Source organism: Astatotilapia calliptera, chromosome 8 (genome assembly GCF_964374335.1).
Source record: "Astatotilapia calliptera chromosome 8, fAstCal68.1, whole genome shotgun sequence".
NCBI classification, from domain to species: Eukaryota; Metazoa; Chordata; class Actinopteri; order Cichliformes; family Cichlidae; genus Astatotilapia; species Astatotilapia calliptera.
In genome coordinates this window covers 9,344,496-9,370,988 of record NC_137429.1, presented here as the reverse complement: position 1 = coordinate 9,370,988, position 26,493 = coordinate 9,344,496, and the positions used below count along the sequence as shown (strand labels likewise).

General features: G+C 42.2%; 1 protein-coding gene across 4 annotated transcripts in view; it reads right to left on the bottom strand.

Annotated features, from left to right (window-relative positions):
* Nucleotides 1-26,493, bottom strand: part of usp54b (ubiquitin specific peptidase 54b) — a 56,974-nt gene that overhangs the window by 6,463 nt on the left and 24,018 nt on the right. For all 4 annotated transcript variants that reach the window (XR_013910947.1, XM_080305417.1, XM_080305418.1 and 1 more), the window contains 14 exons: nt 22,486-22,620; nt 21,121-21,234; nt 20,903-20,985; nt 19,009-19,114; nt 15,465-15,611; nt 12,751-12,900; nt 11,999-12,191; nt 11,591-11,773; nt 11,041-11,260; nt 8,747-9,127; nt 8,537-8,664; nt 8,284-8,442; nt 3,636-3,783; nt 600-1,432 (listed from right to left, as the gene is read on the bottom strand). Coding sequence is in view for 3 of the 4 variants with exons in the window: in XM_080305417.1 (XP_080161543.1) it covers nt 600-1,432; nt 3,636-3,783; nt 8,284-8,442; nt 8,537-8,664; nt 8,747-9,127; nt 11,041-11,260; nt 11,591-11,773; nt 11,999-12,191; nt 12,751-12,900; nt 15,465-15,611; nt 19,009-19,114; nt 20,903-20,985; nt 21,121-21,234; nt 22,486-22,620 (2,980 nt within the window). In the remaining variant the exon portion in view is untranslated. The remainder of the gene's footprint in view (nt 1-599; nt 1,433-3,635; nt 3,784-8,283; nt 8,443-8,536; nt 8,665-8,746; nt 9,128-11,040; nt 11,261-11,590; nt 11,774-11,998; nt 12,192-12,750; nt 12,901-15,464; nt 15,612-19,008; nt 19,115-20,902; nt 20,986-21,120; nt 21,235-22,485; nt 22,621-26,493) is intronic.

Below are 26,493 nucleotides of genomic sequence, written 5' to 3'. Positions count from 1 at the left end.
AAAACTTGCAGAGATTGTCAAAAATCTATCACAAATTTCTAAGATCTTAAGAGTCTATGTATGACATCCTTAATTCCTTTCTTTATCGTACATCAAAAGGCCCAAACACACTCACTACATGTATTGAATCAGCCATACAATATGAAAGCAATAAAACGTGGTCAAAAATGTGAACTTAAGTTCAAATCAAATATCAGAATGGACAAAAATACAAATCTCTTTAAATATGAGATGTTTCTGGTGCCAGACAGGCTGGTCTGAGTATTTCAGAAACTGCTGATCTACTGGGAATTTTCCCACACAACCATCTGATGGCTACTTCCAGCAAGCACAGAGCTCAGATCATCTCGAACTGGTTTATTCAAATGCCCTACACAGTCACCAAATCTCAATCCAACAGAGGCCTTTGGGATGTGGTGGAACAGGAGATTTGCATCGTGAATATAATTTAAGTTGATAGTGAAAATTAATAATTTAGTCATTACGCCACAACGGTATGTCATATTCTGAGCACAATTAATTTCACTGAATGGTGGGTTTAAATGTTCCAATAGTTACAGATTGTGTTATGGTGGCTATGTGTGTCTGTGTGTGTGTACCTGTCTTTCCAGCCAGCAGACTGGCCTGGTAAAGGGAATCAAGCTCAGAAAACTCAGCCTCTTTGCGGTCACAGCAGGGATTACTGTGTCGCCCTGGGGCATGCTGGGAGCTGTAGTGACCTGGAGAGGACTGGCAACTGTAGCTGTAGTTTTGACTGGATGCCTGCGGCCTGATGGGAATGCAGCGGTCTGGGGGTGTCTCGTACGGCGTCACCACTGCGTCGGGGCGGTCCAAACTCCAGGAGGACCAATGACGTGTCTCTGAAGCAGCTTCTTCCCTCGGCCAATGCTGAGCAGTGCCCGCGGGGGAATGGGGCCGCGGTGGTTGCCAGAGCGGCGTGAGAGGTTTCCTTTGCCCGGAGGCTTCCAGAGGGGAAGACAGGGGTGGATTAGAGGTCGGAGGGGGAGGAGGTGGGGGAGGCTGTGCGTGAGTGGGTTCAAGGTGTGCGGAGTGTGAGGTGTGTGTGACTTGTGTATCCCAGAGACGCAGAGGAAGAGAGGGCAGAGAGATGGCTAAGTGCTTCCCCAGTGGTCTGACACTCACCCCCCCTGCCTGCAGCAACTCACACAGCCTCACCCCTGTCCCCTCCCTCCCATCCTCCTCCTCCTCCCCTCTCCTGCCCGCGCATCCATCCTCCTCCTCCCCTTGGCTGGAAGGTGCGCAAGGGTGAGCGATGCTGAGGGTGAGCGGGGGTCGAGGGGGAGGGGGGTGATAGGGCGGAGGGGGCGGGTTCTGGCCTTGGCCCAGAGCAGCATCCCTGTTGGGCGTTGCCTGGTCCTCTTCCTCCTCCTGATTGGGCGTCAGCAGTACTTGGACCGGGCCAGGCTGTTCACTGGAGGACACAAAAGAGGGAGCGCGTCAGTCAGCCGGCAGCAGGACAGAAAAACAAAGCTGCTCTGACGTCAGGTGAGTTACTGCATAGAGGGAAGGTCACGACAGCACATCAGGTAAACAAACACACACACACACACACAAGCTCACTTACATACCGGACAAACAGCCTTGTGCAAGCATCGCTTCGTGTATGAGATTTCACAGCCATGCTGTTTATGAATCAGGCACAAGCTCAGGTGCACTGACTGACTGATGACAAACTTAAGTGTCTGATTTGAGCATTTCCATCTTACACAGAATGTAATCAGATTTCCACTACTCTGCACTGGTGCAGTATATCAGCACTGAAAACAATCTATGACATAGACTAATTCAGTCTCATATCCTTTTATTGATTTGCATATATTGATAAATGAGGGATATGATATATGTTGAACATTAGTGGATTTTCTCAGAGACATGAGACACTATTAATGTTTGTGCGTGTGTGTGCTTGTATGTGTGAATAGAAAGTCTGTACATTTCTGTGTAGTGTGCACAGACACACGTGTGTCTATGTGAGCGCCCACCCCCGTCCCCCACTTTAACTTTCCTGTCTCTTTTCAGCGTTAGTAATTACCCAGCAGGCTTTGCAGCACTGAGCTATAAATCAGAGGCTTATGTTGATCAATAGAGGAGAGGAGGAAGGTAATAAAAGAGGCAGAACACTGAGAGCTTTGCCTCCACCTCCTCTTTTCCCTCAGTCTCGCTGTTAACAGTTTGGATATACAATTTATTATTTTAGAAAAAAAAAAGTTTTACTCCAGTTTAAGTTCAGTTTTAATGAAACACAGACTAAAATCAATATTAACATGGCTTAGTTTGCACATTCAATCAGTCTCTGGTCTGTGCTGGTTCTTCAGAGTGGAGCAGCAAAACTAATTACAAGATCTAACAAAAGAATATTTGAGGTTTTAGGAGTTTAATGACCGCCCTTTAAGGCACATTTGAGATTATACATCTAATTTCCTGACTCAGTAAGAATCTAAGATCCTGAGAAAAGACCAGAACTTCACAATAAAGCTCACTATATTCATTCTTTTTTTCTAGGACATTCTGTACATTTTTTGCACTTGCATATTTTTAAAATCTAAAGACATTCAGGTTACTATAAACAAATTAACAAACAAATGCAGTGAGTTTTCCTAGGAAAACAGTTGGGATGATTAATTGGCAAAAAATCTGCAGGTCAATAACCAAACTGACCTTTTCAACTAACTTTCAGTTCTATTCTTTTAATGTTTTCATCATTAAGCCTCGTGTCTCTTGCATGTGTTGCATCCAATTGGGAATTTTTAAAACTATGTGTGTTTGGCTATCAAAAGTCATCAGTGCATCTCAGATTCTTAATACTTTGATTTCTGAATATTAAAACTGATGAAACTGATGTTAAAACTCACTTTCCCCTCCTTACGCAACAAAACTAACACATCAGTAGGAAAGCAGACTGAATTTTTGTAACAGACAAACATAGAAGCAGAGAGCACGGAAACAAAGCGCGGCACAGGATCTGTGACTGCAGTCGCGTGGCAGCACACAGGACAGAAACACAGTGATGGACTGCAGCTTTGCAGTGCACAGAAGGACAGATCAGCAGCACACAAAGAGCAGAGGAAAGCCTTGGCAGCACAAAGCTACAAAGAGCAGCACAACAACAATGAAGGGAAGCAGTGAAGCACAGAAAAGCCGAGAGAAACTCTCTCTCCCTCTCCCTCTTTTTCTTCTTGATGGCAACACAGAGAACAGCAAAGCAGCTTTTTACTGCATTGCAACAAACACACAAACACAAAGCGGATAATAAGTTGCTGTATATAGTCAAGGGTGTGTGTTTGAGAAAACGTACACATTCAGACACACACACACACACACACACATACACAGAGCTGGATGTGAGAGTGCAGTGCTGGGGGAGTGGGTTACAAAATCAAGCTTTCTGGGATTTTGTCCAGCCAGAGCTGAAGACGCACACATGAGGGTGTTGAGGCGTTTCTACACAGCCAGCACCCAGAGGACACACACAGCGGAGTCCTGAGGTGGGTTTGAGGACAGCTTGAGCTTGGACAAACACGAAGTGAGGGAGGAAGGGGAGGGAAGTGAGGGGTGTTGAGGTGATTTTGAGACAGGCACCGCTGTGGATACATAAGGGTTGACAGTGGTGGTACCTGCGTGGGCCCTGTGGGCGGGCGCTTCCTGTCTCCCGTTCCATTTCCTGTTCCTGCCTGCGTTTGATTGGGGCCCCAGTGCTCCTCATGCACGCAGCTACAGCCAATCCGCTATGAGCGTTAGCCTCATGCAGGGGTCTGAGCACAGCTGAGGATGTTAACAACAGAGCAGGAGATAAAAAGGAGAATAAGACAGAAAGATATAACGACAGAGTGGAAGCGAGAGAAAGTTTGAGGAACGGAACAAGAAAGGAGACACGAGGAGGGATGAGAGTAAACGATTATAATACAAAAGGAGAGAGAAAAGAGAAGCAGAGCAGAAGGAGTGTTTGTGAGGGGGCCAGCATGCATTACACTCTGCTGCTGTAAATCAATGTGTGAGTATTTTACATAAGTATAGAGTTGCAAAGTGGGATGTCCTCAAAACCTAACCTAACTTCAATCCCCAATCATTTTGGTGAGAAATATCCATTCACTTAGAAGCTTACAATTCAGGTTTTTGCAGCAATAACAACAAGTTTTTACTATTGTGTTCAGAAGAAACTGGATCCAACACTCAACAGCTGCGATCAGTGGCTTTTAGATAAATGTAGAAACCATAGTGCTGTGTTTCCTCCAAATTTACTGCAAATTTCTTCAGTGCCACAGCTACTGCTGCTGGTACCGAGGGTCACAGATGTCATAGCATTTTGGCATTTAGTGCCTATTCCAAAGCCAAACTGACAGAAAATGCTCTAAATAAAGCAAAAATCTCACCTGACTTAAATTTGACTGCTCCCTGTTTCAAGGCAGTCTACTTGTCAGACTCTTAGCTGCCTCAAAAGCTGGTCTTTACTTAAATCACTCTGTGGAGGTCTCATTCTGACCACTTGCATGTGCCCATAATGTTCCTTACACTACCTACCCTCACTACTATGCTCGCCTGATTTAAATCCTTGCAGCCCCTTCACCAAAATGAAACCCAGACAGAAGGTGCAGAAGGAGACAACCCTTTAGGGAAGATTAACAAATTGCACCACATAAACCTGTTAAATCTTTAAAACTGAGATTGTGAAACCATGAAAGAGATAAAAAAAGCGAATGAAAAGTTATAGATGCATGAAAGAAAACAGACCCCCGCTCCGTTTAATTCACTCAGATGTTTTGCTTCTTAAGTCTTCCTTTGTTTGGTATGACAACCAGTTTATGCAGGCTCACTGTCAAGTCAAAGTTTGTGCCTCTTCTCTGCCTGGGCTACATTGTTTACCCTGATCCTGTGATTTCAACTTGCACAAAACTGGCAGTTATTTTTTCTCTGAGGACACCCTCTTGTTTTCAAGCTGACAGACACTGGCAATATCATAAGAGGAAACAATAGGAAGATTTCATAGCAGGGACCCAGCATCTTTTCCCACTTAGCAACTCTGATGTAATCACATTAATATACTAACTTGTACTGTTGGTGACTCAAAAATTGAACATTAGATAAATGAGTTGAAACTGGGGCTGCGTTCATGAAGCCACACACACCAGACAAGGGAATAAACTACAAAGATATTTCTAAGACCAAGGTTTTTTTTAGTGTGCACTCTCAGTGGTGCTAGTTGGTTACAAAGAATGCACAAGTGGACAACAAAAGAGCAGCCATCATCCGTTTTGGCTTGAGTTTATAGACTTCAGATTGATAGAGGCAGAAGAAAGGAAGGCGGATGGCAGCTCTGTTGTTGCTGTTGGCTGTAACCTCTGAAACACTGAGGCAGATTGTTTGAAGTATGCCCGAATCCATCGATACGGGTGTGGGAACCCAAATTCTGTTACACAATAGCACTGATAGTGATGCCATCTGTTCGTTCACAACTCGTCCTTTCACTTCATCAAGGTTGAATGTGCACACAGGTGAGTGTCAGGTACATGAGACTAAACACAGTGAAGCAAACACAGTAGGGCAGACAGGACACAACATAATAATCCCTGATGTAGATTTAGTTAGTTCTGAGTAGGAGGGGAAAACCTGAACACCTGCGGTTTATATAAAACTCTCACTTACACACACCTAAACACGTCTTCACAATAAAACATGACAGAAAAATATCTTTTGTGGATGAACTGATCAAATATTCATGAAAAAGTCACACACACAGGAATATGGACACATACTTTGGGAACACCATGTGTTCCCAAAGTCGATCTAAAGTCAAGCCTGAAGTCACACAGACCGTGCCCAAGTCTTTAATTTGAATGTTGAGTCGAGACAAGATGTGAACATAATTCTTTCACTGCTATTTATAAAGCTGGTAGCTGATTTGCAGCTGAGGTTGTTTTAGGTATAACTACTTAAACAGCATGAATGACTTTGTAAGTGGTGCCCGACACGAGCTTATTTGTTTTTAATTGCATAAACAACATTTAAGATGTTGATTTTGTGTGTGAGCGTGTTAACATTTGCTAAATAAAGCTAAATAAAGAGGCTGAAAGTATGAGAAAACAAAACATTTGACTCAAGGAGCATGCTAAAGGAAAAAGTAACTGATGTCATCTGCTTTCAGCAGAAGTTATACTATTTCCATTAACACCAAAATGCCCAATTGACATTGCTATCCACAGAGCTGCATTGCTGTTGTGGCTAAAAAGCATGTGCAAAATATAATACTCAGACCTGATTAAAGGAACAACTGAAAGTTTTTGTGATTCTGTGTATAACAGGTAAAAATGCATGTCTGGCTAATTTCCAGTTTAATGCGGTCTCCCTGTGAAGCACTGCACCAGCACTGGGTGCTACTAGTATGGAAGTCCCATTCTGACAAGCTGCACATCTGCAGTGTGTGCTGGATCCCAGTTCAGTTTAATTCAATCTCATTTCTATAGCCACAGATCACAACAACAATTGCCTGAATGAACTTTATATTGTAAGATAAAGACCCTGTAAAAATATAGAGAAAACCCCAACAATCAGATAACCCCCTATGATCAAACACTTGGCAAAAGTAGGACAGAAGACCTCCCTTTTAACAGGAAGAAACCTCCGGCAGAACCAGGAGCAGAGAAGAAAAGCCATATGATGCGACTGCTTTGGGGTAAGGGGAGGGGGGAAAAGGGTGAAGGATGCCTAGGCTGCATCACCTGATCCACTATAAGCTTTATCAATAAAGTGGATTTCCAGGAAGCAATCTTAAAACCGAAGAGGTGCAAGCAAAAGCCCAGAAATGCACAAGGAAGCAACCTTAAAGTGAAAGTTAGCTGTACTTTTACCCACGAAATGAAACTCATAAGATTTAGAATTTAATTTCGCATGATTCTTTTTTTTTTTTTGGCAGAAGAAATTGAAGCTTTCAAAGAAAACCGGGCATACACGCGGAGAACGTGCACGCCAAAGTTAGAATCCAGAACCCTCTTGCTGTGAGGGAATAATAACTAAACCAGGTGGAATTATAAAACTTTGTGATCCCACTTCATATGAGTCAGGCACCACAGTCTTCTGCTCTCCCCATGAAGCAACTCTGAGAGTCTAATATTAGAACCTCACGTCCTGGTACATACCCAAATTTTGAAGTCCATATGCACAGTTTATTATAGACATTTAAAGTCTCAGAGGGCATCAGTTGAGTAATTTATCCCAGAGCCGATACCGATTCTCCAGAGACGGAGAAGAAATCACAGAACGTTTTGTTACAGGCCACATAGCAATACTCATAAACTAACTGTAAAATTAATGGAATGACCCTTAAAGTGTGACTCGAGTCAAAGAAAGACACAATCTAAAGCTCACACCATAACACACAGATACCCACATCATTATAGACCACACAAGAACGAAAAAGGTAGAGAAACACATTTTTGGAAGCAGAGGAATACACACACTGTAAACTCTGGAGGATAGCCAGGATATCGGAGCACTGAACTTGGATTGTGCTTGTGATTCTAAATAGGAATCACCCAGAAAGAGTTTCCTGCTCTGTGCCGGTCAGTGAACGCCCCACAGGAGTTTCCATTTTTGTAAAAACTCTGCTCTGCTCTGTTCAGCTACACTGAACACAGCTGGAACTGCTAGATCCACACACACAAACACACACAAACACACACGTCCTCTGAAATAAAACACACTGAACTAATTGACGGATGAAAAAAAAAAAACATCAGAGAGAGACAGATGGAGAGACAGACCAACAGATGGGAACGAGGACAAAGACGAGGTCAGACAGACACATGGACATACAAGTCACTGTGACTGTTAATCTAGACACAGGTGACCTCAAAACTGCACCAGGCAAGATTTTAGCATAAATATACATGTTATCAGCATAAAGCATAACATTTTAATACCAAAGATATATCCACCTTTTCTTTTTTGGAAGCACAAATTGAGACATGGAAGTGTCTAGATGGGCCTTTGCTATGCGGGTTTCTGCTTGGCGCAGCTTTAAATGCAATTTTGAGGGGTAAAGGTTTAAACACATTAAATTTACATAAATGGTTTCTTACTCATCAGCTGTTGTATAAGTAAATCAGTGTTGATGCGGGCAGTGAAATATCAGGAAAGATCAATTAAACATAGGCAAATGAAGCCCAAATTGCATTCCGCTGGAAGTATTTCATAAGCATATAACTCCCATACATATTCACTACCAACTTCCAGCTGCTGATTTTCTATGTTTCCATATTTCATCCATACCCTGGTGTTGGAGCTGGTCCAGGTCCATGAACTTGCTGGGTTTGGGATTAAATCCCATGGCTGCCTCCCGCTCCGCCTCCCTTCGCTTCTGCTGCTCCTGCAGGCGGGCTCTCCTCACTACCTCCTCCTGAAGCTCGTCTAGCTCACTACGCCCTGGGCCTGAAAACACACACACACACACACGAGAAATATGGGGAATGAAAATATTCATCAATTTAAATGCATGTTGAAGAAATTAAGCAAAAACACACACCTGCATTAGTGCCACCACTCCAAGTAGGTGGGGGCAGCTCCTGCAGGATGGCACTGCTGCTCTTGGACTTAGGCACTGAACGCCATGAAGGACCTGACATCAGCACCCGTTTTTGTTGCCCCACCTCCCTGTAAACAAAGGAAAAGGGTAAACGAAAGGCATAAATGTTGATAATGCAAACAAACTAATTTGTATCTGTAAGTTTCCTACCTGTCGGGGCTGCTGCTGTTCCTCTCGCTGCTCTCGTAGCCACTCTCCATCCTCTGAATCAGACGTGGCTGGTGCTCCACCCCTCTCAGAGGTGGAGGGGCAGGGGGACCCATCGTCCGCCCACTGCCCAGAGACCTGGGCTGCCCAACCAGCCCAAACCCCGCCTCCAACTCCCCAACTTCTCTGGCTTCTACTTCTTGCAATCCGAGCAGTGGAGCAGGTCCCTCTAAAGGGAGTGAGTCCTGAGGCCCTGGAGGGAGAGGCGGGCCAGGCACAGTGTTATAGCCCACAGAGGAGCCTCTCTGTCGGGTGAAGATGCTGTCGATGTTCAGCGCTTCTCTCCTGGGCCTCCAAGTTGGCCTGTAGCGGCCTCCAGAAGAACTAGAGAGCAAAGAACAAGGATTCAATGCTGAACATGTCTACTGACTGAAAAAAATTAGTCTTCTGGTAAAAATTATTTAAAAACTGCAAAAGAAAGTAAAATTTTCTGCAGAATGTCTACTTTTGTTTATGATTCATTCTTTTACTTAAAAGTACAACACGTATAATTTTTCTTGTGTTAAATCCCAATTTCACATTGCACAAGAGATGAGAGCGAACAGTGGTTGTCAGGCCACTGATTGGTCTTTAGGCCTCTATGATTGTCACAGTTTCTCATGACGTTAGTTGCCGTGTGTCTGCAGAACAGTAATACCTTTTTTTATGTGCCCATAATTTAGGACATGTTTTAGAGAAGATCCAAAGTGACATCTTTTCATAATATGGAGTACACTAATCACTAACATAACAAAATGACCACCTTGCATTACTTTATCAGCAAATTTTACAAAATAAGCACTGCCAGATTCAAGCGGTCTAGCTAAGCTACAACTAACTTACTTACTGTAGCTTTCTTGCTAGCTTACATTACTGCAGGCAAATTCAAATCTCAGTGAAAATGCGACTTGGCTAGCTTGACAAATTACCTGCTAATGTGATCCGTGATACTAACTTGTCTATAATGTTTTGTTTTCATGCAACAATAAATCTTGCAAAGGTGTATAACTGAAAATGTTTCTTCAAAGAACTAGCCCAGAGTGATGCAAGGCAGGGCCAGTTAGTCAGCTAGCCGTAACTCAGCTAAACAGTCTGGTGATCGATCTCAAGAGTGAGGTTACAGACTTTGATTGAGAAGCCAAAGCAATCTAACCAAGCACAAGTCTGTATGATATCAACCTTATCTTAACAAACGCACATTTTATTCATATTGTCACTACTGGAAAAATTGAATAGAAACAGCAACATTTCTGATTGGTGGAGGTCGCTGTTACCAAGAAAATCTGATTTCAGTCAAGAGTGAAGGACTGTAACATGTTGCTAATGAGGCTATACTTTGTTACATACACATCACAAAATACAAAATATATTCCAACCTTTTGTTATACACCAGTATGATAATGAAACCTATTAAATTCAAGAAGGTTGAAAGTCCTTTGTTGTGGAAACTAGATTTACAAAGGGTTGCTGGATGAGAAGTTCCTTTACCTTTAAACGTAATTATGTAAATAGTCTTGCACTTTTAGCCTTTTTTTAGTCGTTTTATCCAAATCAAATCTTTTTATGGTCACGACTCACCTCACAACTGTTTGGCTTGTTTCAGAACTGAAAACTCGTTATATAAGGAAATCTCCACTGACATTTCACAAATGCCATTTCAGAAATAAATTGAAAATTCACTTCCAAAACTCTTAAAAAAGTGGGCATTCACAGCCTTTGAGCATGTGCCCCACAATAGGATGCTAGCTACAGTTCACTTAACAGCCACGATTCTTGTGATATTGTGCATTTTATTTTCTTTAAGCTGTGTTGTGTTATTATCTCAAACTTTCACTTAAAGATCAGAAGGAACAGACTGCTGTGTGTCTCACAGTGTGCAGAGCTGTTTAACTATGAACTCAAAGCGAGGAATCTGAGATTTTTCCTCATCTGGATTTTTTTCTAACAGGCTGAAGGGCAGCGTGTTAACTTTTCAATTCAATCTGGGGTACAGTGTTGAAATATATATATATATATATATATATATATATATATATATATATATATATATATATATATATATATATACACACATTATAGTTATATTGAATGAGTAGCCTAACAACATGAAAATAAGCTCCATATCTAATAAGCACTTCTACTTTTTCCCCTGAAGAGATGTGAGTATTTACGTGTGATTTGAAGAAGGCATTACCGTGAAATATTTTCATCTTGCTTTCACCTAATTCTACAGCCGATGTGTACGAGTGCTGCAGTACCTGGACTTGCTCTCACTGCTAGTGCTCTCATCCTCCCAGTGGGGACCCCCAATCCCCCCCTCGCAGCCCCCAACTCCGGAAGAAGAGGAGGAGGACAGAGGACGGGAGGAAGAGGAAGAGGAGGTCAGAGGCCTGCGGGAGGAGAGGAGGAAGACAGCCGTCTCCTTGTACTCCTGCAGCGGAGGAGAGGGAGGGCGCGGAGGACCCTCCACTGCTGACTCTGAACACGGGAGAAAAGGAAGAGAAAATAAATCCAATAACATTTTTATTTATCCCACAGGGGGCAATTATGCAGGCAGCAGTGCAAATAAATGTGAGAGTAACCACTAACGAGGCGCATAACCTGAAGACTCTGCAGAACCCATTTCCCTTCACCGAAACTTGAAAACGCATAACTGTTTGCTCTTAACTATATCAACAATGATACTTTCTGCATCTCCCTGAAAACACTTGAGTATTTGCTGTTATTTTTTAAACCATTAGGGTTTCTTGACTGAAGGTGCAACTGCATTTTTTTTAAGGGGAAGAACATTTGGACCAGCAGCATTACCTCCAGCGTCAGCACCAAGCGGCGGTGTGCCAGTGTCGTAATTACAGACCACTGTGGTCTGGGATTCACTGGAGAGGTGGCTGCCTGTAGACTGGTGGAGGGATCGGCTGCGAGAACCTCGGTGACTCGAGCTGTCTGTCGAAGAGTCCGTGCGAGTATCGCTGGATATGGATGGCTCCCGACCTGTGGGAGAAAAGAGAAAGAGAGGTGACCTTTTAGGTAATCCTGTATGCGCATATGTTTCCACTTAAAGGCATGATAATACTATAGCACAGGCTCTGCAGTATGCAGAGGCAGATTATAGGGTTGAAGGTCAGAGCTTTAAAGCTATAACCCCGCATGTTCTCAAATAATAAAGACAGATCAACCCGATCTGATATTTAGCAGAGTGTATCATCTTTGCTGTACCAGAGTCTTCACTGTCGTAACCAGCCTTGCTGCTGCAGTGCTGGAGCTCCAGCTGCGGGTTGGAGCTGGTACAGGGGTTTGGGCTCTCCTGCAGTATCACCGGCGTCCCACGGGGGTCAGCGTAGAGCAGCAGCAGGGGCTGATAGTGGCCTTTGATACAGCGAGACACTACGTCCTTCCACTTAGGGCCGATCTAGAGATGCAGAGCACACACACAAAAATATATATTTATATAAGCACACACACATAAAAAGGAAGTATAACTATCTGTTTTAGGATATAACGCTACTCATATTCCTCTAAAAGTAGAAGGTCAAATACACTTGGTGCTGCTGTGTCTTCATTGATATCATATTATCTCAGTCAATAATCTAATATGACCCTTATTGTGAACTATGATTGATAGTCTAGGACAGGTACATGCACACAAGTTCGTTCTCTTATTTCTGCTGAGTATTCATGAGGATTTTTTTAGCCTTTAAGAAAAGGACTCACACTTAAATTACATACATAATATGAACACAGTTCTTGCACTGAGATTTAAGCGCATAGATCTAAACAAAGACAGGGATTAAACCTTAAACACATAATCAATCTAAAGCTGCCTCTACTGCAAAAGACCTGACTGTGCAGCACTTAAACTAACATACAGCACAGCTCCTGTCATTTCTGCTCTCACAGGCACAAGTGAAGATGCAGCAGATGCTCCTCGTGTTGCAGCGTGCAGACTCGGGACTCAAACTACGTCTCACCTCTTTGACGTGGGCGTCGTCGAAGTACATCCACTTGCGTATCTTGGTCTGGAAGAAGAAGGTGGAGTAGTGCTTGCCATAGTAGCACACCATGCCCACCAAGTAGAGCTCCGCCTGGCGAGCCCTCTCCTCTGTCACACGGTAGAACAACTACCGAGAGAGAGAGAGAGATAAGAGGGAGGGGGAGGAGACAAGAAGGGAGGGGGGCATGCAGGGGAGAGGTGTGCGGTATAGGAGAGAGAGAGAGAGAGGGAGAGAGAGAGACAGAAGAGTTAGTTAATGTGAATACAAGCACATTTTTGCTCACCTAGTATATGCTGTATGCAGTAATTCTTCACTCTCCTCACTTTCCTCTGCTTGCGAAGCGCACACAAACCTACAGTGCTGCATACACGCTGCAGTTTTTCAAGCGGAAATGATGCACGGCTCTCACACTCATCTCTTAGTAAGGTCACTTGCTCCAGATGATACTGCTAGTAACATGCACAGACAAAGGCAGTGTATTGATAGCCATATGTATAATTCTAGCCACTGTGCTTTGATGAACCATATATCTCCATGATTCAACATAATAAGCTAGAATAAATCTAGTCCTGCAACCAGCAAATGCTTTCATTATTTATTATTTTGAAATCTTTAAAGAATCAGAAAATACATCTTAACAAGTTTGCACAACCACAACTCTTTTGTCCAGCCAGCAGCCCATAAATCTGCAGATAAACAACGAAGATCTGTATTAATTCCTTTTAAATTTAACAGCTGATTTACAGTTAACTGAATATAAAGTTTGGTTTACTGCAGCAGCAGCACTACAGTTATCTAATCTGAGGAGAAACGGGACATAAAAGTGTAAAAAAGGGGGATGGGTAAGATACAGAAAAACAGCAAGTGAAAGTAACTGTGGAGGGAAATGCACACACTTTTAATAGCTAAACACAATTTGGAAAATTCAATAGATAACACCTCAGATTTTCTTATTCAACAGCTTGTTTTTTTCCCCCTCACAGCTGCAGGATGAAAACAAGAGACAGAGCAGCAGGCGGAGACAGAAGATAGAGGGAAAAACTTGAGTCACTGTAACACATATTCATATTCACTAATCCATTATTCATGGATATCACTTCGGAATGCGGCTGGAGATGTAACAGGGGCATTAAAATGCATCAACATTACTCAGTCATGACGCCGACTATCAGAGGTCGAACACGTGTGTGTGTGTGTGCGCGTGTGTGTGAGAGAGGTGTAAAAGCTGTAGCTGTAAATGGAGAAGTAGCGTTCTGAGCTCTTTATAAGAAAATTGAAAGTCTGGAAGATTACGTCGTATCTGCACAGAATTTGTTTTTTTAACATGCTGAACTTGCACATTATTGCAAGTTATTGTGTATTTGTTTACACACACACACTGAAAATACATATACATCCATGCATGCGCTTGTGTCGGACAGTTTGCATGTGATAATGTGCTGAAAAATAATTTATGCATGTGCTTACATCTAGCAGAAAGCAGTTTGCTGTAGATCAAATTACAAATTACTACTCTTGGTCCGGAAATCTAGGACTCTACTGTATTCTGATTTTTCACACCCTGGACCTTATTCACTTTTATAACAACTCTCCAAAAGGTATGAGATATGCATAAATATTTTGTTTTATTGTAAAAACTAGGACTAGTAGACTGTGATGCATTTTCTCTTAAACAAAAGAGAGAAACCAATTTCAGTGTATGATTGTCAGGCTTGCGCTCTGGAGCATTGCCACTAACCTACCATGAACCCTTACTTGAAAGGACAGAAAACCAAAAAACTCCAGCACTCCTGCAAAACATTAGCATGCAAAAACACTCGGTATGCCAGTATGCATGCACTGTTAGCAAGAGATTACAATTATTTGGCTCTAAGCTTTTAAAAACATGCAAATTTTGCCTGTTGGTGGCACTACAGTAAAAGTGAGTTTTGTTTTTTGTTTTTTAATTGAAATCAGTTTGAGACAACCCAGCAAAAAAAAAAAAGGTTGAATTTACTGGTCCTTGAAATGACATCCCTTTATATCTACATTTGACTGAACCTTGAAAGGAGACCTCTTCTTCCTGTGAGACGACTCTATAAACCCCTGCAGCACTGTGCAACCAGAGTATCTGGGAACAATAGGCTTTGACTGTCCAGAGTGCAGTACAAATAAGCTCTGCAAGCAAACATTTTTAAGAAATCCCATCCAGCACTAGTTTTTGCATTTGTTTTGTTTTATTTGTTAATAATGTGTTGCTGTGTAATTGCAAACCTTTCACACCCAAATACAATGCAAATAAGATAAGATATGCATACGTTTGCATTTTTGAACAGTAAAGTGTCATGCAGATGTCAACTAAACTTTTTAAATTGCAACAAATTTAATCTTAGACGTTTCCATTGTTCTGCAAAAAAAACAACAAATTTTCACCTTCACTTCAATAAAATTCAAGTATTTATGAGTATTTTTACCGACCCTGACTGGTTTTGAAATTAGACTTGAAAAGGCCCAGGGGCGTCTGGTGCTTGCTGGGAGTTAACAGCCCTTCTGATTCACATATACACACTGCACACAAAGCTATTTTCGCCACAGAATATTAGGGAAATTACATCTGTGTATTTATGTCAGTTTGGGCTCAGCTGCTTGGATAGAAACACACGATATACGCTAATTTTGTTCAAAGGAGTGTATAATGTGCGGTCGCTTACATCTCCCAGACGCAAGCAGGTTCCCAGGCTGTGTATGACATCCTCTGCTAGGTCAGAGTGGTCTGAATCCCACACCAGCCCGATGGACACAATCTCCGGTGAGTTCATCAGCACCCGGCGGATACGCAATACCTCCCCACAGTTACTCTGTGAGAGCGAAAGGACGAGAGGAGGTTAACAAACAAAACAAAAAAAGAGTGCGTGATTAAACAGCTTTATTCATCATGTGTGATGAGGCTACAGAGTGTGCACGTCACTAAAGCCATCCCTATTTGGCAGTAATGAAGACGCACACACACGGAAAACCTGAACAGTAGGAGCGTGAGGGACAGAGACAAAAGGCTAAAAAAAAACAGAGAGATCATGAAAGGACTGTAAGAGAGAACGACAGAGGAAGAAGTGCTGTGCTGAGTTGTATTTGTCCCTTGGGCCTTCTGTTGAGTTCAGAACCGTGTGTTCTGAATCCTTCCTTTGAGTCATGACCCACCACAGAGCTGGTGCACACAGACACACACACAAACGTACACACATGTACACACGCAAGCATGCACGCAGTGCTGGCAGAGCAGGCTCGGAAACAGCCTGAGAACACCCTGGCAACCAGACACTTTGCCAAACACAGCACTCGCACACATAAGCACAATCGCACACAGAACTCTCCCTTTGTGGGCGGCGGGCTGTCTTGCACTGGCACCAGAAATGGCAGGAAGGTATTTTGCCAGGGTCTGCTTCTCAATTCTCAGAAAGGGACACAAACACAAGCCAGGGAGCAGCAGCCAACCAGCACAGCACTGAGACACGAGGCTATCTGTATGCTTAGGACACATGGACGGGACACAGCTTCAGTTAGCTCTCAGCGCTGAGGGGAACAGCCGCTGACAACATCATTCATCAAACGGTTGTGCAAACAGATTCGCTCTGCTTCATAATACAGCATTGATCGGTGCAGCCTCATCGTTGAATTTTATATGCAAAGATTTTTTTCCCCCACCATTCTTTTTCTTTTTTTAAATCACTGTGGCCATGCAGACCTTTCCAAGACACGGAGAGTTATATAACAGGGCTGCTGGTCAAATGATACTGTAGGATCGCAGTATGCTGATTGTGGCATTCTTCAGATTAAAATGACACAAAGCTTGTTGTTGTTGCTTCCTGACAAATCAAAGAGCAGCGGAATGAAAATGCTTTCTCATCTTTAATAATGGAGTCACTGAAGAGATCGTTCATGGAGGATTGATAAACGCCTAAACCACCACAGCTGATGAGAGAGGCTGTAAACAAGCCAACAGTTTAGCTAGATTATGTAAACCGCTTTATTATATCAATACGGATCACAGCCAAAACTACAAAAATCCAACACACAGGCCCATTTCACAAGTCATTTGATAAATGTATCATTATAGATAATGGATATCTGAAGCCATAAATCTATGATCACTTATATACATACATTTGAATCCTGCACAGCCAGCAGCAGCCAAGTATGTTAAATAATAATTCTAATTTTTTTCTTTCATTACATTGGATAGTGACATGTCTTATTTTTTCTACCAAATGAACAATCACAGTAACTATAGTAATGGATTACTTTGATGGGGTAACATAGCAATGCACTGCCCACGGTGTGTAGAGTTGTTTAAATCAGCTGCAATATAAAAAAAACTGCAGTCTAATTCTGGCTGGTTCTGAAGAAACTTGGTTACTAGTTAAAGTTTAAATGTAATATCTTTTAGTGAAGCATCACAGATTTATTACAGCACAAAAATATAGTTTGAATTTGGCGCCCAGGCTGGCATCCAGGATGGGTGTCATGTAAATATGTTACATAAAAATTGGGGAGCGGGTGGCATGGAGGTGGGGTGTTTAGCACGCAACACCACACCACATAGATACTCCAGCATTCTCCCACAGTTCAAAGACATGCACGGGATTACGCTAAGTGGTGACTGCAATTTGGCTGCCGGTGTGAATGTGACAAATTGGCGACCTGTCCTGGATGGACCGTGTCTCACGCCCTGTAACAACTGGGATAGGCTCCAGCCCCCCTGTGACCCTGAACTGGATAAGTGGAAGAAAATGGATGGATAAAATTGGGGCATAATAAGTAAACAGCCCTCCCGTGGGTGGATGCTGAGGTGGTGGAAGGGTTGAAAATAGCAGGCAGGGATGCCAAGCAACAGCACTAGTACATCGGAGGGGAAGATAAGAATTTCTGCAGCTTAAATAGTGCATTTATGTTATATGTGCTCTGAAATAAATCACAGTATACACTCTGTAAGTCTTATAAGATCTAAATGTTTCATATAGATATATACACACCATTCCCTACTCAAAAAACATGAACGGGAGCACTGAGTAAATCCTATGAGTAAATAACGTGTCACATTAAAAGACTACATAGAAAACATGAACATTTTTATTTTGTTGTCACATGTCACAGTGATCCAGTATAATGTTTACATTTTGATGAACATCTGAAGAGCTAAAACACTGATCATCTCATCTACATATTCACTTTATTGCACTGATATTAGTTCACAACTCGCCAAATTTCAAATCGCCTGTGCAAAACTTCGCCATCAATCACATTATCCAGTCCCTGCACTGTCCTATCTTCAATCTCACACTTACAGTATCATCCAGCAGCCTCGCTTCCATCCAAATACCATCACTTTGTTTGAGCAACGCCCAAGGTGGTATTAACAAAAGATCAGCGCTGCAAGTGATGAAAGATAAACACAGACAGGTTGTGTGTCTCCCATGGGACTGCGCACACAATGCCAACGTTTACCGTGGTTAAAGAAACACTGGGTGTGTGTTAGTGTGGCTGCAGCAGTGGAAGTGGTGATTGTGCTGTGTGACGAGAGGGGCAGCTGCTCGCCCGTGCCCAGAGAGGAGGCTCTTTGTACAGATACTTTGGCAGACAGAGGTGGGTGTGTGTGGTCAAACTGGATCTATTCAGCAGCAGCACTTCCCCATGTGGCATCGCAACACACAAGCCTGCAGAACAAAGGAATCATTGAAAATTCCTCTGTTCACGTGCGCCATTTTTTTTCTTCCCGTTATTGCTTTTACAGTTCGCATTTCGTGCACGGCTCTTACTCCAAAAACACTCCGTCTTCATGTATAATTTCAAACCGATCTTCCTCTGAACAACCAAACACAGTTTTCTCCCACAAGAAGAAACTGATGATTGCCATCATTTACTGTATGGGAGGTCGACGAGGACAACTTGGAAAATGCTTCCCGTAATAGAAAGAGAGATGAAAAACGGGAAGAAAATGCAAATGAGCCGCTCATTATGTAACAGAGACCCGCCGTAGCGAGAAGGAGGAAAAATAACAAAGAAATGATGAAACAAGTGCAAATTATATTTTCAGAATGTGATTTTCACCCTGCTTTAGTTTCCTGATTACATTCTTCTCTTGATAAAAGGGAAGAAGTTGAGCGTGGAAGGGCACAAAATGAAATGCACGTTTTCTGTGCACGTTGAAAGGAGTGCACGTGCGTCATGCAAAAGTGTCCTGTGTGTGCACGCTCTCACGGGGCAGTTGCGTAGGTCTCCCATGTTGCTGGCGTTGCGGAGCAGTTCTCCAAACATGTCCGGCGTGGGTTTCTCTCTGCACTCCAGCATCCTCACTGCCTGGTTACTGCAGCATTGGATACACACACACACACACACACACACACACACACACACACACACACACACACACACACACACACACACACACACACACACACACACACACACACACAAAATAAAATCAGACACCCGGTGAGTGAATGCATCCCAGAGTTAGACCCAAAAGAAGGAAAACTTGATAAGTTTGTTTGTTTGTTCCTCTGCATTTAGATATTGATGCTGGTAATGAAAAATCCCTCTACAGTGGTTAACTTAGCAAGACAAGCACTCATTAGGCAAATGTGCAACACACTATACTACGAAGCCAAATGAAATTTACTCCAGTATTTCTCTCACTTCACAAACGTTATATTCTTTAAATGAAAAAATAATAAATAAGAAAAAGATGTAGATTATATAGACATGCATGTCAGCTGTGAAAAAACCTTTTAAGTCTGAGAACATTTCTAAACCCTGTCTGACTGATGCTGATCTTTGACCCCACTGTAGTAATTGAGCATTAACCATATATCAGCATTACTGTTGAAGAAGTTCTTCTACAATTATCCACTCAGAAAGCTTTACTTGTCCACCATAAATGCATTTTTCTCTGACAATCTCCTTCACTAAAGCATAAAACAATGACACTTACTAATACTAAGCTCTGTTTATCCCTTTTAAGTACAATTGTCCTCTGAAGGACAAGCTCAAATATATCTTATAATTCTCTGTGAATACAAAACAAACTTTACAAATCTGTCTCAGGCTTGGTACCCAGTATGGGATAATGCGTGCATTTATTCGGCATTGTGCTTTTGTTTTTATTTGTTTGCTTTTTGCTTTTTCTAGCGACATATTTCTTTCCTTTAAGAATAACAATTTTAAAAACCTGTCCTCCTCCTAGCCGTTCTCCTCGCCTCCTCTCACCTCTTCCATTAGCCTGAAATGAACTCAACCTCTTCTCTGTACACTCTCTCACTCGATTTCAACCCCTTGCTCAACCTCTCCTCTTCAGATACACAGTCAGATGAGGAGTCTAAGAAAGCAGAAAATACAACGACAACAACACACCGGCTGGGTACACTCTTGCACCGTGTGCTTGAACCACACATTTGTTTTCTCTTTTTGGTGCCCTCTGACTATCTTACTCATGCTGACTTTTGCATATTTGGTTATCTAGACTGTAAACAACAGGCTTCATTAAGGGTAAAAATAGCTTGGCAGCGCTCACAGGCACAAACAGAGACCTGTGGTACTTCTGTGCCCCACAACTACTTTGACATAGAGTGTTTATTTGTACTTTTGCCCCCTCCCCGCCATTCATTCCTCTATTTCCTCGGCTGTGTTTCATTTCCAAACGGGATATAGGAGGATCTGTCCTCTTATTTCTGTCTTGTTTGGCCTTTCCGGGGCCCTCACTTCCACTTATAGATTTATGTCGGCCCCTGGGTCCGCTAAATCAAACACCTGATTGATTACTTTCCCTGCACCTTATTTCATTGACTCGGCACATGTGCTGGGTTTTTTTGAGTACGCACACATCCTGCATGTGTATTTGTCAACACAACATCATCTACCTGTACATGGGGGAATCGTTTTGCACATCCTCACCTGCCCTTGCACGAAGATACACGTGTGTGGACGTAATGTGTGATTGCCACTCACGGTTCAGTAAGGGACCCGTTCAGGGAAGTAGGGAACACGCTGTACCTTCCTTTACTGTCACCCCGCCACAGCTTGCTGCCAGATTTACTGCAGTGTGTGTAGGTGTGTCTGTGTGTGTTTAGGTGTGTAGGTGTGCGTCTTGTCTTACCACAGGGATGTAGTGGAGATATAATGAACCATCTGAATGAAGGGCAGGGGGTCTGATGTGGCTCCACAGCTGTTACACACACACTGGAAACGAAAAGCATTCTGAGGTTCATACCAAGACGTCGCGCTCATGTTGTTTGGACGGTTTAATTAATGCATTCAAAAAGTGAAAGATGTAGCAGCTCTTTGAGGGCGCAGAAGGGACAAACATCCCCTTACCTGTTCGAACAGAGTCATGGCAAACTTCTGGTGTGGAATACAGTGTTTTGCTGTGCAGATGTCCTCTCTACTCTCTGCGCTGATATGGAAGTGGATTCGCATCAGGAGGTTCTCCTGAGAAACACGTGGGAAAGACATCAGTTAATGTGTGTGTGGTATGTACGGGAATATGGTCGGTTATAGTGTGGGTGCGTGCGCGAGCGCGTGTTTGATCGCTCCTCTCTGTTGGTGCTCTTGTTAATCTGACCGTGGGAGCTGCATCTATATTTCATAAGAAGCCGACGGATTCCCTGACTGAACACATTTACTACCAATCGATCAGACACCGCCTCTCAGGCACACACATAAAACGCACACGAAGAAAGAGAGAGGCACAAAAGTGGCGAAAAGAACGCAACAAGAGGGTTTGAAAAGAGGAACGCGCCGAGGAAGTGAAGTAACAGAACCTGTGGAGTGTCACCAGAATATTTTAGCATCCGCTGCACGTAGAACTCAAATATTTTGGAAAGATCAATCATGTACTGTACCGTTTCATGAACCCGATCGGGAGTGATTGCTGGAGGTTGCTGGCCGTCCCTAGGTGTACTATTCTGAACCAAGACCTCCTTGTAATTGTTTTGTTTGCTAGCACACAGTTTGAAGACTGCAAACACCTGCGAACTACTTACCAACTGTGAAACCAGAAAAAAACAGAAAGGGAGAACATTAAATTAAATTTGTGCCTCTTGAATCGTGTTGGCTGCAGCACATTCAAACTGAAGATGAACATTCTCAGTTTCCAGACGGTGTTGCACATCTTCAAGTTACACTGCCACAGTAGACCAACTGTAGTTACTGTGGGTAATGCATGTTTTTCCCTAGCGACTGAACGCTGCCAGGGGATGTTTTAAATGATTATGTTTTCTTCAGCTATCAGAAAGGAGTAATGATTTTATCTTTTGGTCAGATTGTTGGCCGACAGAATAAGATAGCTGTTTAAGTTTGGTTGCAGAGCTCCTGAAAAGGCACTCAGGGGAGATGGTGTGTTTTCCCATTAAGTTCAATGTTTTTCGTAAGCTTGAAGATACATCAGATGAGATGACAAGGAATCCCTCACAGCATAACAGTGTAACAACCCAACAGGCACCGGCGGTGGAGTCACAAACACAGAGAGTCTAAACAAAAAGTGAACACTCCACGCTTGTCAAAAGGCATATTTCTTTGAGGCTGCTGTGCTCGATATCTCCTCTCCCCTGAAGGCTTCCGACTGCAGTAAAGATGTGGGAGTTCCTCAAACACTCGCTCAGATCAGCCTTTAGGCATCCCCTCACCTCTTATTTATGTGTGCAGGTGTGTGTGTACGGATAAATGTTGTCGCAGACTCACAAAGCACTCAGCAGCATCGTCCATGATGCCCAGCTGAAAGCGCTGTTCGTCCTGGAAAGTCTTGGCCAGAGCGCTCCGCAGTGCATCTGAAGGCAAGACGCGCTCACTGCTGAACTGGAACTGAGCAAAGATACTCTGCAAACAGAAAGACATCCACGAATCTGTTAATTTCTTTTCTTTTCCTCAAAGATCCATTACTTTACTTTTTTACAGAGCAGATCAAAAACCTCTAAACACAGCTGCCCTGTAAAGAGGAACCATGTTCTGTCAAATGACCCATAAAACAAAGAAACACACAAACAAAGCTAGTTGTGATCTTGTCAGGGACAAAAGTGCTGCACAACAAAGTCCGAGTGGACTAAAACAAACGGCACAGCTGGCCTCGATATCAGACAGTATCAATAATAAATGGCATTTGTAGTTCACTTTTCTCTGACAAAAACAGCTCTGAGAGTGCTTTGGAGCCGTAAAACCAAATCAAACTGTTGCAGGAGGCTCGGAGGAAAAGCTAGGCCACCGAAGTGTGTTTTGAGGGCAGCGATCAGAGTGGAAGGGAGGATCTGTCATTTTGAAGAGGAAGAAGACGGCAATGTTTATGCTCGTGCAGGTGTAGCAAGTGTTAAGTGTTAAAATTGTGTCTCTCTTTATCATCACGCAACGTCTCAGACTTTAGATGGTGAGCCACTGGAGTCCTGATCCCCTGATTTAGGCATTATACTATTCTTCTTCTAACTGTGCAGCTAACTTTTTAAATACGTTTGGAAAATTAACTGCTGGGAAAAACTGATAAAGTGTTTCTAATTTCTTTATAAATATTCCAGGTAAATAATTCCTGCCACAATATCATAATTCTGTATTTTTTGATCAGATTAATTTTAACAGGATTATTTAATACAATTAATAATTGATGTTTTTGGCATCAAATTTGTGCATTAAATTCAACAAAATTCATCTGAAAACCAAAGAATCGGCAACTGAAGATGTGGAGCCTGGCGGGGGCTGTATTTTGGCTTTTAGGAAGTCATTAGCCGTGTTTATAACACAGAGTAAGGCGAGAGAATAACGGCACAAAGCAGTAACACTGATCGTCTTGTTATTTCGGAATTTTCGGAAGCCTAACTCGTATCTGAAAATAAAATTAGATTAATGGCACAAACCTTGTTACCTTATTTGGTCAGCTCATTTTTGTAAAATTGCCTGTTTGACTTAAATACCTTAAATCCTACATGGGATTGTGAAATTTCAGCCAAATTTTAGTGGTTGACAGGTTCGCTCCAATAAAATTGAAAGCTCTATATATCCAGAAATAATTCCACATACAGAATATTTGTTTTAATAATTTGGTAATATAATATGTGATAGAAAATATATATATTTTTGAGTAATTTTGTAGATATTTGTGTAGAAATAATAGCGCTGCACTTACTTGGGTCATGGGTCAAGGTTGAATTAGATTAAATTAAGGGATTAGATGAACAACTGTCAATTCAATTTCCATTCAATTTAATTTATATGGCACCAAATCACAACGGCTGCTTCAAGTTGCTTTATGTTGTAAGGTAAAGACCCTACATTAACACAAAAAAACAGAGAAAAACTTAACAGTCATATGACCCTCTGTGAGCAAGCACTTTGGCGAAAGCGGGAAGGAAAAAGTCCCTTTTAACAGGAAGAAACCTCCAGCACAACTAGGCAGGGAGGGGCCTGAGACAGTTGTAAATAGTGGCAGTAGCTGCAGAAAAAGTAGTGGCACAAGAAAACGCAGTCTGAAACTTAAGCGTAGTGATGTAGGTCTTAACACAAGCACTTCACCCAGTATTGAGTTCAAGCAGAGGCACCGAGAGCAACTTTTGACTGAAGCTGGACGAAGGAGAGCTGCAGTGTCCAAAGAGGGAGAGATAAAAGCATGGATGGACTTCCTCCAGACTGCCAACGGATAAAAATGACCTAATTTTTTGATGGTAAAAATTCTCAGTAGGGGGAAAGAAAAAAAAAAAAGCAAAACCGAGCAACTATTTTTGACCAACGCTAAAACAGCCCAAAACAGAAATAAACATAAGTCGCTCTGACGTGTCGGAGCAGTGGTTGGTGCTCTGCTGGTTTCCGTCCCAGTGGTATTTCAGTCACTGATTAGATGGCTGCGCTGAAACGCAGCGGGTGCTCTGTGTCTGGAGGACTTAGAAACAAAAAATTTAAATAAAAATATTCTAACATAGTCACAGTTCATCAGCATCCACGTGTCATGATTATGTCCACGTTGGTTCCATTTTTGTTTGGTATACAGAAATATAAGATCATGAACACAGTTAATTTATCTTAAACACCAGCAAGTATTCCTATTTTGTGAATGTTTTTCCATCTATCCTCATGTTACTGAATCAGTGCAGATAAATACTGGAATTGCTACATGTGATAAATTGCACTATGGTAAAGGTTTTTTATTCGCATTCAACAAATGCTTATCTAGTTCAGGGTCCAGGGTGTGCTGGAGCCTAACCAAGCTGACAGGCAGGCTCCAGCTTGAACAGGTCGCCAGTCTGTTGCAGGGCTAAAACACATTTGACACTTAAAGTATTCTGAGTGGGTATAACTTTAAATAGATTAGAGCTTTGGGAAGCTCTGGATTAGAGCTAGGCAAGCTAAAAAAGTTAATCAGTTAATTCCTTAGCTTCTTAAAATCCACATGGACGCCAGCGAACCTCCTCAGGTTAGTTTCAGATTGAACTTTACTTTTACCTACATGCAAAACAGAAAACAGAAGCTGTTGTGTTTCAAAACTCTTGCATCCATTTCAGCCTAACAGTTCTTTAAGTGTTTGATACTCATACTGTAGATGAAGATTCTGTTGAACTTGTAAAGACACCTTCATAAAATTGTGACTTTTCTGACATTTTACAGGCAAAACATAATAAAAGATAATTTTTTAATATTAAAACAGGCATTAAAACTATATTTTAAAAAGTGGTAAGATTTTCTGATTGATCCTTGAGGGGAAGCAATAGAGTACTTGTGGTAATATTAATTATATGGTAACACTGTATTGCATGGAGTATTGCACATTGTGTTGCAATGCCATTCTGCACTTCAACTTGGCAAATATCACATATAGCACTGGGCAAAAGTCTTGACTGTGTCTTTTTTTTTTTTTTTAACTGAGGAAACTGGACAATTAGGGGACAAATAAAGAAGTGGCAGACATAAAAAACTGTCTGCTGCAGTCCTTAAGAAAAAAACTCCAGAAAAACCTGGAGAGATGCCCTTCAGCTGATCCTCAAGCCATTCATCAACTAGGGAAACGGGTATAAAAGAGCGAGTTATGCTAAATTACTCAAGGAATGGACTGAAAATCTGTGGCAACAAGTCTTACAGAGTGATGAATCCAATTTTGAAATTTTTGCTTCAATATGTACAGAGTAGATAAGGAAAGAAGTACAATAGTGAGTGTCTACATGCTTCTGTGGAGACTCTGTCTCCATTTTAACCAGTGGTTTTGGGGATCTTGTAAAAATGCATGGAATCCAGAAAAATACCATCAGATTTGGACCCAGCCTCTGATTGATAGGCAACATTTTCCAGCATGACAGTCATCTCAAACACACCGAGTGAAAATGTGTTTGAAAGCATACCTGGGTAGAAAAACACGCAATGAAACACTATCAGTCAGAGCACAGACCTCAACATTATGGAAGCGTTATAGAGAACAGAACAAAAGGCAGCCAACATCCAAAGAACGTCCAAAGAAGAGCTTTGAATGTCCTTCAAAGGAGCCTGGAAAACACTTCCTGAAGACTACTCAAAGAAAGTTTTCCTGAGAGAGCTAACGCTGAGTTGCAGAATAAAGGCACTCAAACCCAATATTCACCTTTAAGCTCATTAGAACTGTAAAAATTGTTTTTGCCTTATATGCTGTATTGCCATGTTTGCACATGTTGGACCTATTTCCTATATAAAGAAAAAAATTAGGGGTGGCTTGAGCCTTTTGCACAATACTGTAGGGCTATTCTTAAG